The sequence below is a fragment of the Raphanus sativus genome, chromosome 2 (genome assembly GCF_000801105.2).
Source record: "Raphanus sativus cultivar WK10039 chromosome 2, ASM80110v3, whole genome shotgun sequence".
Lineage (NCBI taxonomy): Eukaryota > Viridiplantae > Streptophyta > Magnoliopsida > Brassicales > Brassicaceae > Raphanus > Raphanus sativus.
Window position 1 is genome coordinate 18,781,102 of NC_079512.1, and position 15,643 is coordinate 18,796,744.

The 15,643-nt window shown below is 36.5% G+C and overlaps 4 protein-coding genes across 10 annotated transcripts; 1 reads left to right on the forward strand and 3 right to left on the reverse strand.

The window, feature by feature from the left end:
* Positions 1–323: 323 nt before the first annotated feature.
* LOC108836670 (disease resistance-like protein DSC2) lies at positions 324–6,240 on the reverse strand. 6 transcript variants are annotated; one of them, XR_008942295.1, is made up of 8 exons: positions 5,883–6,240; positions 5,221–5,661; positions 4,035–5,130; positions 3,651–3,938; positions 1,574–3,547; positions 1,220–1,442; positions 761–993; positions 324–691 (listed from the first exon to the last, which is right to left on the reverse strand). XR_008942295.1 is itself a non-coding variant. In XM_057002060.1 (4 exons), the coding sequence occupies exons 1-4, from the start codon at positions 5,688–5,690 to the stop codon at positions 1,835–1,837; spliced, it is 3,570 nt and encodes a 1,189-aa protein (XP_056858040.1). In that variant the 3' UTR covers positions 1,455–1,834. The 6 variants fall into 6 exon arrangements, 1 of the variants encoding a protein (XP_056858040.1); XR_008942294.1 differs by having other exon boundaries at positions 4,035–5,133; XR_008942292.1 differs by lacking the exon at positions 5,883–6,240 and having other exon boundaries at positions 761–983; positions 4,035–5,133; positions 5,221–5,690.
* Positions 6,241–6,379: 139 nt separating this feature from the next.
* LOC108842758 (uncharacterized) lies at positions 6,380–7,473 on the reverse strand. Its single transcript, XM_018615776.2, has 2 exons — positions 7,095–7,473; positions 6,380–6,636 (listed from the first exon to the last, which is right to left on the reverse strand). The coding sequence occupies exons 1-2, from the start codon at positions 7,471–7,473 to the stop codon at positions 6,575–6,577; spliced, it is 441 nt and encodes a 146-aa protein (XP_018471278.2). The 3' UTR covers positions 6,380–6,574.
* LOC108842756 (ATP-dependent (S)-NAD(P)H-hydrate dehydratase) lies at positions 7,448–9,573 on the forward strand. Of its 2 annotated transcripts, none has more exons than XM_018615773.2 (11): positions 7,448–7,655; positions 7,754–7,830; positions 7,905–8,014; positions 8,087–8,210; positions 8,297–8,359; positions 8,462–8,625; positions 8,731–8,792; positions 8,877–8,943; positions 9,044–9,094; positions 9,176–9,307; positions 9,399–9,573. In XM_018615773.2, the coding sequence occupies exons 1-11, from the start codon at positions 7,448–7,450 to the stop codon at positions 9,424–9,426; spliced, it is 1,086 nt and encodes a 361-aa protein (XP_018471275.2). In that variant the 3' UTR covers positions 9,427–9,573. The 2 variants fall into 2 exon arrangements, with proteins under 2 accessions (XP_018471275.2, XP_018471276.2); XM_018615774.2 differs by having other exon boundaries at positions 8,096–8,210.
* Positions 9,574–9,654: 81 nt separating this feature from the next.
* LOC108842757 (stem-specific protein TSJT1) lies at positions 9,655–12,415 on the reverse strand. Its single transcript, XM_018615775.2, has 5 exons — positions 12,116–12,415; positions 10,404–10,644; positions 10,205–10,325; positions 10,001–10,110; positions 9,655–9,894 (listed from the first exon to the last, which is right to left on the reverse strand). Exons 1-5 carry the CDS (start codon positions 12,316–12,318, stop codon positions 9,865–9,867), a joined length of 705 nt encoding a protein of 234 aa, XP_018471277.1. The 5' UTR covers positions 12,319–12,415; the 3' UTR covers positions 9,655–9,864.
* Positions 12,416–15,643: the final 3,228 nt, after the last annotated feature.

Here is a 15,643-nt window from a genome sequence, read left to right on the forward strand (position 1 = left end):
AACTATCCCTGAAATAAAATGGTAGAAGAAGATCAGGGTTTTGGATGTTTCTCATTTCCATCACCAGATTACGACAGAACCGAGAGCATTCTTTGTGACAGACATAAAGACTTTCTCCCAGTAAAAATAATCATGGATTCATACCATCACTTATTTATTATATCAAAAGTAATTGATATCCCACACAATTGATTATCAACCCTCTAACCAATAGCTCTAAACTCGTTTAGACAGAGACCTGCCTTTTTGTCTTTGCTATAAACTCTTATAGACGCAAAGAAAAAGAAGAAGACATAAACGTATCAAGATGGAAAACTGTTTTGATTGTCATAAGCCTCGGAGGTAATGAGATGTATTTTACAAGTTGTAAACTAAAACCAAATATGATTTATAACCTAATAAGTTAATTACATATCTCCACCCAAATTAACCTAATCACCCTATCAAACTACAAGAGCTAGAAGATGTTTACCAAAAGATGTTACAGATAGTAAGTGATGGGTGGCTACCGTTTCTTTGAGCAGCCGTACCCGTTATGTTCAACAGTTTTAGTTTAACATCTTTGCACGACAAGACATCTTAAAGGAGTACTGTATGTTCCCATATCTCTGATGAACCAGAGAGGCTTCAAAATCAGGCAGTGTCTCCATATGAATTATGAAATGTTCCTCCGCTTCTCCAATCTCCTCCCCTGAAGTGAAAGAAAACTGGAGACTTAAGATTGATCGAAGATTCATTTGTCTAGTTATGTGCAACAAACCTGAAATGCACGGGACCAAATGCGCGTGAGAAGACTTGTGTGTTTGTTTGAATCCATGTCACAACAGTCTTCATAGCTCGTCTATAGGCATTTTCATACTCACTTTTGCAATTGTAGTCATAAAACTTGTTCACTTCGTATTTTCGATCGAATCCTTGTTCTTCACTGCGGAAGATAGCAGACAGAGAAGAGACTCCCATTGGTTGTGCCGGGGATGTTGAGACTGAGCTTCTCTTAGAAAATTACATTGCACGGAATCAGAAAATCTGAAAAATGACAATTTCCAGTTCTACAAAAAATGTTCTAAGTTAAGAGCATCTAATAGACCATAGATTAGATTTAAGAAGCAACGACTAAGAACACAAAGGGCTCACTCATCCAAGGAAACACACTATTCGGAAACAAATTGAAGGAGGAAAGAATATTCAGAAAAAAAAAACTCTAAAATGGCCAATCTACCTTCTCAATCAATGCATTAGCGTGAAAGTGTTGTGATTGGTGATCCGTTTCTGATGCTAAGCTCTTCACACTTTGAGAGTTGATATGGTGTTTTAGGAATGTAATATCAAAGTTACTATTCATAATCTTCTTCAATACAGATTCTCTGTATCATTGAATAGCCGGGGGTACTGAGATTGAGTTTCTCTTCTTGGAAGATTACATTGCAGGGAATCAGAAAAATCTACAATGCACAGAAGATTACATTGAGAATTTGAGATTGTGCACTGGTGTAGAAATTGAGCTTTAATATTCGTTGAAAAATTTACAATGCACAGAATCAGAAAATCTAACAACATGAAAATTTTCCAATACCTGCGCAAGGCTTAACCTCATTCATTTCCTGCTCCTCGTCTCTGCATCCTCATCACGTCCAGATTCTTCTCCTTCTTGAATTTTATCAACATCATTCTCTATATCCTCTCAACGTGATAATTATCACCATCACCAACTTCATCATCTTCATCCTCAGCACCTTCACCATCATCACCACGTCAGAGATTTGTACTTGAACGGCTTCTTAACTGTAAAGACTCTAGACCGAAGGGAGTCTTTTTAATACTCTCTCTCTGCAGCTCAACTGATTTTTCTTTTCTCTCGATGAATGAAGCAACCCATCAAACAGTTCACCAGTCTTATCAAACCTTCACCATCATCAGTACTTTCATCTTTGTCATCATCATTATCCTCATCATCATCATCTTCATCAACATCATCATCATCATCATCATCATCATCACCATCTACATTTCCATCAATAATAGAATGAGGGACCTCCAACAGTCGTACACCGCAACCTTCGACCTTCAATTTTGAATGAGGCACTTTGAACTTAAAATAGATCTCGCTGAAAATGGCTTGTTTGGCTTCAGGGAAATCCTGGTTTAGACATAAAGAATCTTCAAATATATGAAGATGCTCTCGCAATAGATATAGATCTGGCCTATGATGGAGCTGGTTAGATCCATATCGGACAGTGAGGCCATCCTGTTTACCTCTGATGCGACAAGACACATGCATCAATAAGTTCTCATCCTTTTCATCATCATCATCATCATCATCATCATCATCATCATCATCATCATCATCATCATCATCATCATCATCATTATGATCCTCGAGATTAATCTTGTCTTTTGACAGCAAGATGCAAGCCTTGAATCTGAAGGATGAAGGAAGAGACTTTGGAGTAAAATTGATCGTTAGAGAACCTGAACTAGCTCGGTGAGGGAAGTGTGCAGGTATTTCTTCACCCGGTAAGATTGCATATTTGCAAGCTGATGTCTGGATCAGCTTTCTCGCTTTTTGATTCAGGTTGAAGCAGTAAGCAAAGTTTAGGCTAATATTTGGATTTTGAAAAGACGAGGAGTCTATACTCTCCATGGATCGACAATCGTATGCATCTACAGATAGAAGGGAATCTGGAAGCTGTGGAAGTGCTACGAGCTCCCTGCATTTTGTGATGTCAAGCTTATGTAGTCCGGAGAGACGTCCGATGCAATCTGGAATTGTCTTCAAACCATCACCATGGAAACTTAATGATATTGGAGATGAACGAGCCTTCTCGGGTAGACATATCGGCAAAATGTAGTGAGCGCTGAAGTTTGATAGTAATCTCCAGCTGTCTCTCAACTTAGAGCCCCGGTCAATAACAACTTGAAATAAGCCATCGTCATTACCCATACACAGAGAAAGAAGCTCAAGATTCTCCAACTTAGAAATGTTTGGAGATATATTTTTCAGCTTCTGGCATCCATCCATAACTAGTTCACGCAGACGAAATAGATTCTCAATCCATGGAGGAACCTCCTCTATCCCTGTATTGCACAACAACAACTCTTCAATGCTGTCAGAAACATTTGGGAACTCCTTGAGGTTTCTACAACCTGACATATCCAATCTATAAAGACAAGACCAAGTGTTTACTGATGATGGAACTTCCTCTATCACAGTATAGCCCAGGTTGAGTTTTTTCAAACTCGAGCAACCACTGATTTTTTCCAAAATCGAGAAAACACTAAGTGCTTTCAAACTCGAGCAAAAATTGAGGTCTAATTCCTTGAGATTGATTAAACTACCAATAGAAGAGGGGAGCTCCTTCAAAAGCCTGCAACTGCTAAGGTTGCAGATTGTAAGCTTAGTGGCATTGCCTATAGAGCATGTAAGCTCTAACAAATTTTTGCAGCCATGGAGATCTAGTTTCTCGAGACTCGTTGCTTTTGAGAGATCTGGAATCTCTTTCAGACACAGTGACACACTCAAATCCAACAGCTTGAGGCATTGGAGAGGCTATACAAAAAAAAAAATGAAGAAAAATATGAGTTTTAGAGAAATGACGAACTGAGCTTTACATGAAAAACAATACAAAAAAGAAGTGCTAACTAATTCTTACTTTGATTCCCTCCCAAAGCTTCTCAAAAATGCTATCTTGCATGATTAGTTCGACAAGAAATTTGCCAGAGAACTTGGAAGGCCAAAATCTCATTGGACAGTACTTCCAGTCTATAAGTCTGAGTTTGTCAGGAAGACAGTTGAGGCCTTCGGGTATGCATAAGTTACCAGAGGACACTTTTAGAAACTGGAGATTATTCATCCCATCCAAAACGCTTTTACTTATTTGGATTTTCCTTCTCTCTGAAAAGAGAGTATTCAAAAATATGCCTAGAACTTTTCCAGTACCCTAGAAAAGATTATCAAAAAGAACTAATAAATCTCAGCTTAAAACCCAAGGAAACAGAAGACTGCATATGTAAAAAAAATATAGAAAAAAACTCACAGTATCTTCTTCAAGTACATCAGAAATCTCCTTAGTATCCATCAAGAACTGTCGCTCCTCCAAAGACTGCTTCTTGACAATTTCTCTTCCCATTTGTTTCAGTAAACTATGCATCTTTAGGGCTCCATTTTCCATAGACAGAAGAGATTTATGAGCTAAGAGTTGAAGCCCATAGTTGACTTCTAAACGACTGTTTGCAAGACATCTTTTGAAACTATAAACAGTGGAACCATCAAAAAAACATGCAATATGCAGAAGAAGAGCTCTTTCGTTATCTCTTAACGCGTCGTAGCTGAATCTTAGAGTTGATTCAATTTCTCTGTCAAGGGTAGACCTGAGCCATGGTAGTGCCTCTATCCACTCGTACCTGGACATTCCTTGTAGATACGATCCCATCACTCGCAGGCCTAGAGGAAGATCACCAGCAAGTCCAGTAACTTCCCAAGCAAGCTCATAAAAACCTTTTTCTGGAGACTTTTGACTGAAAGCATACTGACAGAAGATCTCAAGAGACTCATCTTTAGTTGGAAATTTCATCTCGTAGATATGATCAGTTCCCAGTCTGAGTGTCTTGAGAAGTTTTCTATCTTCGGTTGTAATGATAATAATACTTCCGGGACCAAACCATTCACGCTGGTATGCCGTTGCCTCTAGTTGCCACCAGCTATCCACTTCATCAAGAACAACCAACGCTCTTTTGTCACTCAGCCTTTGCTGAGCCACTCCTAAGTGATGAACCTCAATATCCTTTTGGTTTAATATTTGAGACAACAAATTTTTCTGCAGAAGCAACTTCAACTGATAGTCATTACCACAAGGCTTCTCATAACTTCCTTTGATATTCTCCAAAAACGTGCTGAACGGAAAATCAGGAGAGAGTTGGTTGTATAAAACTCTGGCAATGGTCGTCTTACCAATCCCGGCAGGCCCCACAACCACAATCACCTTAACTTGTTCTGATTGTAAACTCAACTTCGATTTCATCTCCGTGATATGAGCTTCTACGCCAACATAGTCATCAAAATCTTTTGATGGTGTGAAACCCAACACAGCCGTGACATCTGAGGCAACTTTGTTGATCAAATCAGCTTCATTGCTACTGACAAAATCAAAGGCCATATATTAAAACAATCATCATGAAAAGTAGCTATACATAATACGCAGGTGGAAGTCAAAGTGAACGAACCAATTGACAGAGGCATAACCAGCTAGACCGGCGACATCCTTCAAAGCTTGCCTCCATGCCTGCTTCACCTTTTCTTCTTTTCCCACACATGTTTCATCAAAGGCTTTTCCGAAATCGCCCGTCTGCTCACTAACATGAGATGGATCCACTTCGTAGAAAATGGGTATCACTTTTTGTTGATTCTCTTTCATGCATTTCATGATTTCCACCAACTCATCCAGACACCAGCTTGAAGAAGCGTAGTTACGGGAGAGCAAGACAATGGCAACCCTTGATTGTCTGATCGTTCCTATGAGCTCGGCATCTATAGGTTGGCCTCGCTCCATCTGGTCATCAACAAAAGCCATGATCCCCTTGCTTTTCAGCTCTTTCACAAGGTGACTAAGAAAGCCTTTGCGCACGTCACCTCCACGGAAGCTCAGGAAGACGTGATACAACCAACTGCGAGACAAAGATGAAGAAGAATTCATGAATAACAGCACGAAGAAAATGATACCAAAGCTTTCAAATCTTAAGAAGAGATAAGAAAAAGAGGCTTTCTATGTGTGTGGCTCATAAGAGTAAAGATGTGTGAATAGCAAATGCTGACTTTTCAAGTAGAGAAGAAGGGTCAAGAAGTTCAATGATCTCTTACAAATTATTTGTATTCACTGTTTACTTACTGAGATCCTTTTGAGAGCCAAAATACCAGCTTGAAGAAGCGTAGTTACGCGGAGAGCAATAAAACGGCTACCCTTGATTGTCTGATCGCTCCTACAAGCTCTGGACCGAACAATAAAAGGTATGATTCCCTTGCTTTTGAGCTCTTTCAGAACGTGACCAAGAAATCCTTTGCGAATGTCTTATCCACGGAAGCTCAGGAAGACGTGATACAACCAAGACAGAGATCAAGAGACGATCACAAAGCTTTCAGAATTGATAAAAATTAACATGGGAAAAGAGTAAAGCCGCCTAAACTGATAAGGATACAGGCATACAGCTAAATTGAAATGCACTTTTTATATAAATCAGTGGAAGCTAAAAGTGAGTATAGATTTTGAAAAAAGAAAGGAAAAGATTCTTTGTGAAAAAAACTTTTTTAAGTAAGATAACATAATTGAACAAGATAAATATTGATAACGAATACGATGATTACTAAGAAAACTTGCAACTGTAGTTTGAGTTCACTATTGTTAAAAGCTTCATAAATAATCTAGAGAAACTGTACTATACTTGGGGCAGACTCCGAGTGAATGATTAAAACGGGCGGATAGTTACAGATTGATCTATCTGAGATCAAGAATGATCTTTCTGAGATCAAGAAAACAAAAGAAGCAAGTGTGGACAAGGTTACTTCCTTCCATATTCATATGATCTACTTTTTCTCCCCCCATCCCTCGATATTGTTATTGTCCCATCTCGCTTCTTCTTGTGCATCTACAAGATAGATCAGAGAGCAAGAAAAAAAAAACATTATGAACAACTAAAGTTGTAAGTTAGAGCTTCTAAAACAGACCATGGGTGGTTACATGTAAGACAGCAATCACTGAGAACATAAATGGCTCACACATCCAAGGGAAACAAACTGAAGGGAGAAAGTGTATTCAGGAAAGAAGGAAAAAAAAACTCTAAAAGGGCTAATCATCTTCTCGTATTCTCAATGCATTAAGCGTGGTGAAAGTGTTGAAATTGGTGATCCGCAGAAAAGATCCATACTTTCTCTTGCAGTAGTGACAATCCTCAAAAAAAAACTAAGACCTAACTATCAACCATTCACTTGAATCCGACCAAAAGACAGAAGACTTTGAAGCAGCATGAGATTGTTCTAGAGACATTGGTAACTTCCACAGTCCAGAAATAAGATGAGAGAGAGAGAGAGAGAGAGAGTACAAGACCTTGTTGTTGGTGGTGAGGAGCTTGAGACTGAAGAGAGCGTTCGTATTGTTCGGCCTTTTCAAGGAAAGGCTTGTATCCAAGCTCCAGCGACATGTACCCGAACGCCAATGATCCCAAAACCACCACAGATGATCGAATCGCGTTGTCCATTGCCGTCCTCTTCATCCTCCTTCCCTCTCTCTCTCTCTCTCTCTCGCTCACTCTAACAATGTTCTGTTTCCCTAAAATAAAAACAGATAAGTAAGACCCACCAAGTCGAACAGAAGGTTTCGCTTCCTCCTGTGTTGCTGCTGTATCGAAGCGGTGGTGTGTTCTCGTCGACCCTTTTGTAGACTCAACGAGAATTCGATTGATGTTAGGACGATTGAATTCTCTCATTCAGTTCAGACATTCACCTTCTTTTTCTTCAAAAGTGCTCAGAAGGCAACAGTTCTTTGGTACAAAAACGCTTTGCTTTGTGGGTCAAGATCAAATGAGTTCCACATTGGAGGCCGACGCTGAGAGTGTTCTGAGGCTCGTGACGCCATCGCTCGACCTCAAACGACACAAAGGCCAAGCTGGTTAGAACTCTCCCCTCAATCTCTTTTATTATTTATGATCGGTTTTGAATTACAAAAAGTTCGAGCCTTTTTATTATGTAAATTGATCTTGTGTTCAGGGAAGATAGCTGTGATTGGAGGCTGTCGTGAATACACTGGAGCTCCTTACTTCGCCGCCATTTCTGCTCTCAAAATCGTCTCTAGTCTCGTTTCGTTTTCTATTTCTATCACAGATTCTTTAGACTCATCTTTGGTCTTGTCCGTTTATAGGGTGCTGATCTATCTCATGTCTTCTGCACGAAAGACGCAGCACCTGTTATAAAGAGTTATAGTCCTGAGCTTATAGTTCACCCTCTTCTTGAGGAATCTTACACCGTCAGGTGAATATTCCAGTCCACACATTTGTTTGCTACTTCTACTATGTGAATTTTCGTAATTTGTTTATGATGTAGTAACTTCAGTGAGGAAGAGAGAAGAAAACTCCAGGAGAAAGTGGTTGGAGAAGTTGATAAATGGATAGAAAGATTTGATTGTCTTGTCATTGGCCCTGGTCTGGGAAGGGATCCGTTTCTCCTGGTACACACATTCCTCTCAATCACATTATGTAATTTGATTTTTTACAATGCTTTACTGGTTGACTTAACGACTCTATTCTTTTGCAGGAATGTGTGAGTAAAATTATGCTTCTTGCCAGAAAGTTCAATCTTCCTTTTGTTGTAGATGGGGTAAGCAGTTACATATACACTGAAGATTGGATCAATCTGCTTTCTTTCTTCCTTTCTCAAATCATTTTATATGTTTGGTCTCTTCCTTGTTCAATATGACAGGACGGGCTGTTTCTTGTAACGAATTCCATTGATCTTGTCAACAGCTATCCGCTTGCTGTCTTGACTCCGAATGTGAACGAGTATAAGCGTCTTGTTCTGAAAGTGCTGAACTGCGAAGTGGATGAAGAGAATCCCGAAGATCAACTGCGTTCTTTGGCCAAAGTGTAAGTACACAACTCTCTTTAAGAGTATCCACACAGACCTAGGCTGACCTGACGACTTTCAGCACTGAATCTCATGTAATGATATTAGACGCGTGTGTCATTCAGGCTTGGTGGCGTGACGATTCTGAAGAAAGGGAGATCTGATCTTATTAGCAATGGGGAGATAGGTGAGTAACTTCTCCTCTTATCTTTTTTTCTTTCGGTTAGAAACTGTTGAGAATGTCAAGTGCGAGTATGTCTATTTCTTGCAGTAAAATCAGTGAGCATATATGGTTCTCCAAGGCGCTGTGGTGGACAAGGTGACATTCTCTCTGGGAGGTGAGTTTCACTATTCTTTGATCTAATATCTTTAGGTTGCCCTGGTTAATATTCTAAACTTGTGTATCCACTGATAGTCATGTATATTGTTTTCATCTAGTGTCGCAGTGTTTCTGTCATGGGCGCAACAGCTTATATCAGGTCATGAAAGGTTGTTACATATCTCCTTTTATCACTTCATCTCAATCATTTTCTAGCTCAATCGTTGATTGAGAAACACTGAAAATTTCAGTCTCTCGGAGAATCCAGCCATCTTGGGATGCATAGCTGCATCTGGACTGCTGAGAAAGGCTGCATCTCTGGCTTTTACAAAACATAAGAGATCAACTCTCACAAGCGACATTATTGCATGTTTAGGGGAGAGGTATGAAATTTGTTTATTACTGAAGCTGCGGCCATCAGAGAATCCACAAAAGTAACTGTTGCGTTATTAATACGCTTGTTTTTTAATACAGTTTGGAGGGTATCTGCCCTGCATCTTAACCTGCAGAACACATGCACTAGAGTTGGTCTTGCCTCTACTACATCTTTTTGTCTGTTCTCTTTTGTATCAGTACTGTTCTTCTCAATGACTGTTGTGATTATCAAATAAAGATTACTGCTCAATAATAATGAACCATTCTATGCCAACCTCAATACTACTTCATTCATATCCATGTTTGAGAGCGTAGACAAACTGAGAATTGCAAGATTTACGGGAGAAACAGGAAATGCAAACATCAAGAGAAGGTAGATTTATTGGGACGAAGACACTAAAAACACCAGAAGAGACAGACAAGGGCTGTACAATGAAACAGAAGACAAAAGAGGGATACAACACTAAACGCTTCATCACCAACCATTGATAGCTTTAAAGAAACTCATGGGACAGCTTGTTTTTTCTACATCATTATTTCTTTTTGCTGTTAAGAGTTTTCATTCTCAATCTGCAAGAACTGTTGCTCCTTCCACCTGTGTTCCACCCACCATTGTTTGTGTTATGAGACTTCTTAAAATGTTGCTGAGAAAAATAAAACTAAAGATATGATTTGTTCTTGAAAAAATCAATCAAAATTACCTTGAAGGTGGCTCCCCAAATTTCTTCCTCTTTAGCAGGAATGGCAGTGATCTTATTCTTAGGGTTCTCAAAGCTCCTAAGCCCACCTAACGCAGTTGAGTAAAAGCATCCTGCAAAGCAAGCACATACAACCATTTTAATCGCTCCCAATATAGCTTTGCAGTGTCCTGAAAGACTTGAACTTAAAGCAAAACCAAAACCAACCTTGAGGGAAAGAAGCAAGAGATTTTCCACAAGCCCCTTTTAGCAACTCAAGATCATCAGCAAATGCCACATATCCATCAGCTGTTATCCCCCAATACAATGGAACCTTTCCAACTTGGTCCTGCAGCAAGTTAAAACCGAGTTTTACCACCAAATTCAGTCTACCTCACAGTGAAAAAAGGGGTTAAAGTGAACTTACAGAGGCTACAAACAGAGTGGAGGTTGATTTATCAAAGACCACAAAGGCGAAATCGCCACTTAGGTGTGACACAACGTGGTTAGCCGGGTAAGGAGCTCTGTCACGGAGAGTCTTGTAAGCCTCGATGACCAAGAGAACCTCGTTTGCATTTTTTGCAAGCCCATATTGCTGCTTCAAGCTTCCTAGGTTGTCAAGGGAGCCTTGGAACAAACAGAATATCTCATCCTTAGCCCCAAATGACCTGTACCATTTCCAAAAACATCTTAAGACAAGCTTAAGCCTATATATATATATATATATATTCAAAAAGTTCAAATTAACTCAAACTTGAGATCTCTAGAGGAGCAAAATTAAGGTTCTAGACTTTAAACCTATATGATGACAGTATTTAATAAAAGTTTTAAATGGAGAATAGTCACAAAGAATTATGGATGTATTGGTATTGAATGATATGGGTAAGTGCTAAAGATAGAAAGTGAGGCATAATAATTCATAAGGCTATATAATGCTTGTGGGGTTTATCGCCTTATAGGGTTTGGTGGACCAATTAAAGTTGCTTTTGTACCATACCATTTCATGACTCATAATTCATATCTAAGTACATACTGTGCTTATAATTTTTAACAATATAGAGATTTGTGTATGAATTTTTGAGATATAACTTTTTAACCACATCGTGTATAATTGGTCATCTCATTTATAAACTTATTTTATGGATAGTAAATAGTGACTGTACCATATCATCCTTATTTTCTAAGAAAAGAAAAACTCATATAATTATTATGACCATATTGATTGTGATCTTATGCGCATGTCTCTGTCTATGAATAAGGACCAAGTTTTGTCTAGTTTCAGTTTTGTGGTCAATGACTTCCAAATAGAAATCCAAGTCCTGATGACATGAACAACTCAGTTATGAGTCATGAGAGGCTTGTGAATCATCTTTGGTGATTAACACAGCTTCTGAGACGTGTTCTTGTGTGCCACCGACAAATTCAAGTACTAATTTTTATTTATTAAGGTATCTAATTTTTTTAGATCTCTCAATCTTATATTTTTAAGTCATGAAAATAACATGTAAATACGTTACTTGATTTAATTCTGTGATGCCTACATAAAGATTGAAAGAACTAACAATTAGAATCTTTACTCTGGATAAATATTCAGATATTTTTAAAGTTTAGTTCTCCTATATCTATATGAATCATATCCATATAACTAGGATCTATAAATTTTAGAAGTTAGCTATGCTGTGTATGCATATGATCAAAATAATATATTAGATGCAATATTTGGACTTTCACTATTGTTTGGGACCACGCACACCACACCACACCACAAACACATCACCCTAAGTTCCGTGGGGGTGAGCAGGAGAATAACCCTATTATGTCGATCAGAATCTAGACTTTTATACAAAACTAAATTATCTACACCATTAAATATAGTCATTGATTTTTACTTATCTTCTCTTCAGTGTGATTTTAGATAAGAAAATATGACGAAATAGGGTTCAATTGGTCGATACATGCAACTTGACCCTACGTTGTTGTCTTTTTATATTATTGTCTTTTTATAGTGATTTAAAAAAAATTAATATAACTAATTTTAAACTCAATGAAATTAAAACGCTCGACGATGATTTCACTGGAATCATCGTGAAACTCAGTCCAACGAAAAAAAATAATATAAGGATATCGCCGGCGACTCACCTTGGCCGGAGAGGACTCTCTTTGTGGTGGGTATACGCAAGCTGCACATAGTCGCCGACTTGTACGGACACAGCGGATGGGTTTTTCTCGACGAACTTGTTAACTAGAGCCGACCCGGTTGTCTTTGGAGAAGGAGTCCGACTGCCGGCCGCAACCAGCTCTTCCGGTAGCGATACTATGGCTCCGCTGAAAATTCCCAACATCTTCTACCTCCACCGATGATAATAACGTAACTACTTGCTGAATCTTTGAGTTCTCTCTCTGTTTGAGATAATATGGGACAATGGACATGGAGGTTGAGACAAAGGTGTTTATTTAATATAGGAGGCTGACGAATGATGTGGTGGGCATTTTCGTCATTTCAATTTTTTCTGAATCTTTTTAATTGATTCTTTGTTTTTAAGTATAACACTGAAATTAACGTATTGACGTGTATACGTATGGAAAATTGGAAATGACGCACAAATACGCTAGTCCAACCGGAAGAGATGGAATCATACTCGAGCGTTAGATTCTAGTTTTTGTCGGGACCTATGTTGCCTTTGTGGTCTCTTGTCTTATCCATCTCCTTTTCATATACGTAGTTATTGAAAATTTACTCCAATTATATAACCCTTTTTATTTAATTATTGTGAATATCACTGTTTAGAATATCATCATGTTACAATTTTTTTTCTTTTCAGTTACTGTAAATCTGTTTGTGTTTATCTGAAATTTATTTATTTGAAACTAACTTTAATAAATTTAACTTTGTTTATTTTTTTGCATAAAATGTTAAGAAAAAATAGCATAGGATACGACCTTGTTTCCATTTTCAAGCTACCATACACTTTTCGTATAAAAGAAGAAGGTTACATAAGTTTGTCCAATAAAAAAAGGGATAACATCCACTTACAAGTTACAACTTTTTCTTCCATTCTCGTCGCCATATTTTCTTATATTTTTCAAACGTAGCGGTTGCGGTTGCGGTTGCGGGTGCTGGAGTTTGCGGTTGCGAATGATTACGGTTTTAAGCGTTGTTTAGCGTTTTGTATGATTGGCATAACGTCTGAAAATTGTTTCGTTTGCGGGATATATGTGACTAGTTGACTATGAGATATTACAGCGGTTTAATAATAAATTATCAATATAAACATATTATAGCATTATAAAAATATAAAAACATACTATTATGATAAAATATATTAATTTTTAATGTAATATGATAAATAATAATATTATGTTTATTTACTTTTTTCTAATTTGAAAATTATAATTTTAATGATTGTTTTGAAGATTTATATTAAAACTTTTAAAAGAATATTTTGTTTTTTTCATTTATATATGTGTATATCTTTATATATGTATATATATTAACTTTTTAAAAATTCTAATGAAAAGCTAGTTTAAAGTTTTTATAAAACAAATTATGATATTGTTAGTGAATTTAAGTAACATATAAAATGTGTATATATTTTTTATAATATTTCTATTTTAATTTTTAATTTAAATTTTTGAAAAAATTCAAAAATTCTAATTTTGTCCAACTGCAACCGCAAACGCTACCTAAAACCAGTTTTTGGTTTTAAGAGGTTATGACCGGTTTGAAACAATTTATAGCGGTTTGCATGATTGTTTTGAAACACTGTCAACCGTTATCAACCGCAAAAGCTGCGTTTGCGGGTGATAGCGATGAAACCAGTCAAACCCTTAATAGGAAAACCAGCAAAAAATCGTAATGAATCTAAATATTATGAATGTAACCGGTAAAATGTAATCTGCATAAACAATATAATTACCCATTTTCCACAAAATATACTGTAATATACTTTTAGGACGAAATCTGACTATCTATATACAATCTTGTCGGGGAAAAGAAATATGCCAATTAATTAAATCAAGTTGTGTACCACCATATTTATCTTCTTTTTTATTCTAGCAATACGATTCCATTTAAACGAAATCACCAACCATCACCAGGAAATTTTAAACTGGTCTTGGTGTGATGCAAAACCTCATTTTGGTTTAAATCAGATCAGATAGTTTTATGAGCCAATAAATTAGGAGCGAGGTAGACTTTGTGATCTGAAAGCAACTTGAACCTAATTTAAATGGACATTTATCATCATCGAATTTTGAAATATCATTGAAACTAGTAAGCTTAAGATATGTCAGATAAAATTTAAACATCTTTAACAATTTAAATAAACACAGCTACGTGATCCATTTTATCTGTGTCTCACTGTATAATTTCGTTTGAAATACGAAATATTCAGTTCTCCTGTTTTAATTAATTAATAAATTTCTAGACATTATTAAATTCATCAAAAAGATTTAAAACTTTGTGCTACATGATTCAATATTTTGGAGATTTGTAATAATAATTAATATTTCTTCCTGTTTTGATCAATAATTAAAACTTTCTTATATTTGTAGTTTTAATTTTTTGTTTTGAAAAAATGTATAAAAACATTATCAGAAAAGATTCTTTGTTGACAAAAGTAATATAAAATATAAAATATTTGGAATGTTAGAACAGTGGACGCCCATTGTTTTGTTTCGGAGACTGGCCCACTGCTTTAGTAATTTTTCCCGGTGGATGGGGAAAATGAAAAAAAAAAGAATAATAATCAATTTGACAATTCATGTGAGTGGTTTTGCGATTTTACTTGGATTTTGAATATGATATATTTGTTGTATCTACTAATTTAATGGTATATCGTTGATATTTGAGATTTGATTGAAGATAATGAATTTTTCTTTTTCAAACTTAAATTTTTTCTTTTTCAAACTTAAATTAAATATATTTTTTATTATCATTTTTTATCTTATAAGCTGTAAACTAATTGATAACATAATAAAATCTAGTTGGTTACTTTTTAATTACCATAATTATCCGTGTAAGGCAATGAAGATTCAATATTGGACACTTTTCAAACATTATATTGATTTCAGCCAACTGAAGAGGGAAAAAGTTCAAGAAAAAAGTATATGAATAATTTAGCAGGATGCTCAGTTTTCGGTGTTTTGAGTTTGGCTATCATGGTTTACCGCATCTATGGAGGTTGTACTAAGAGCACCATTAACGCAGTGGTTAGTGGTGGTGTTTATTATTTTTTAATTAAAAAAGCAGGAAAGAGAAAGAGAGAAAGAAGAAACAAAAAGGAAAAATGCTTGTTTAAGCGGTATGAAAGGTGGGTTGTTTCAACTATTTGCAGACTCCACCGATGTGTGGCGGTTCACGATTGGTTTCCTTTTTAATTTTTTTTTTTTTAATTCAGACAAAACAAAACTAAAAAAATAAAAATAAATAAGCAATTCAAGAGGGTGGCTGGGTTGATGATGCTCTAAGTTTCTTATTTTTTGTTGCTAAAGGGTTATAATAAGTTTCAAATTGATTGTTTTCTATATTCTTAAGAAACAATGAAATATTTTGCCAGTTAAAATTTGATTCCAAAAAAATAATGGTGAGTTGATTGATCCACAAAGTTCGCTGTAAAACAAAGCACAACCTTATGCATTAGATGTTGACTTATTCTTGGGTTCACC

Coding starts and splice junctions, on each gene's coding strand:
- LOC108836670 (XM_057002060.1), bottom strand. CDS start 5,690: ATGAATTCTTCTTCATCTTTGTCTCGCAGTTGGTTGTATCACGTCTTC. Junction 5,134..5,220: donor GGTTATGCCTCTGTCAATTG/GTTCGTTCACTT, acceptor TGATTTTGTCAG/TAGCAATGAAGCTGATTTGA. Junction 3,548..3,650: donor AGCTTTGGGAGGGAATCAAA/GTAAGAATTAGT, acceptor TTTTTTGTATAG/CCTCTCCAATGCCTCAAGCT.
- LOC108842756 (XM_018615773.2), top strand. CDS start 7,448: ATGTTAGGACGATTGAATTCTCTCATTCAGTTCAGACATTCACCTTCT. Junction 8,626..8,730: donor CTGCGTTCTTTGGCCAAAGT/GTAAGTACACAA, acceptor TGTGTCATTCAG/GCTTGGTGGCGTGACGATTC. Junction 8,793..8,876: donor TATTAGCAATGGGGAGATAG/GTGAGTAACTTC, acceptor TATTTCTTGCAG/TAAAATCAGTGAGCATATAT.
- LOC108842758 (XM_018615776.2), bottom strand. CDS start 7,473: ATGAGAGAATTCAATCGTCCTAACATCAATCGAATTCTCGTTGAGTCT. Junction 6,637..7,094: donor TCCTCACCACCAACAACAAG/GTCTTGTACTCT, acceptor TCTATCTTGTAG/ATGCACAAGAAGAAGCGAGA.
- LOC108842757 (XM_018615775.2), bottom strand. CDS start 12,318: ATGTTGGGAATTTTCAGCGGAGCCATAGTATCGCTACCGGAAGAGCTG. Junction 10,645..12,115: donor GAGAGTCCTCTCCGGCCAAG/GTGAGTCGCCGG, acceptor GAAATGGTACAG/GTCATTTGGGGCTAAGGATG. Junction 10,111..10,204: donor TCTTGCTTCTTTCCCTCAAG/GTTGGTTTTGGT, acceptor CTTGCTTTGCAG/GATGCTTTTACTCAACTGCG.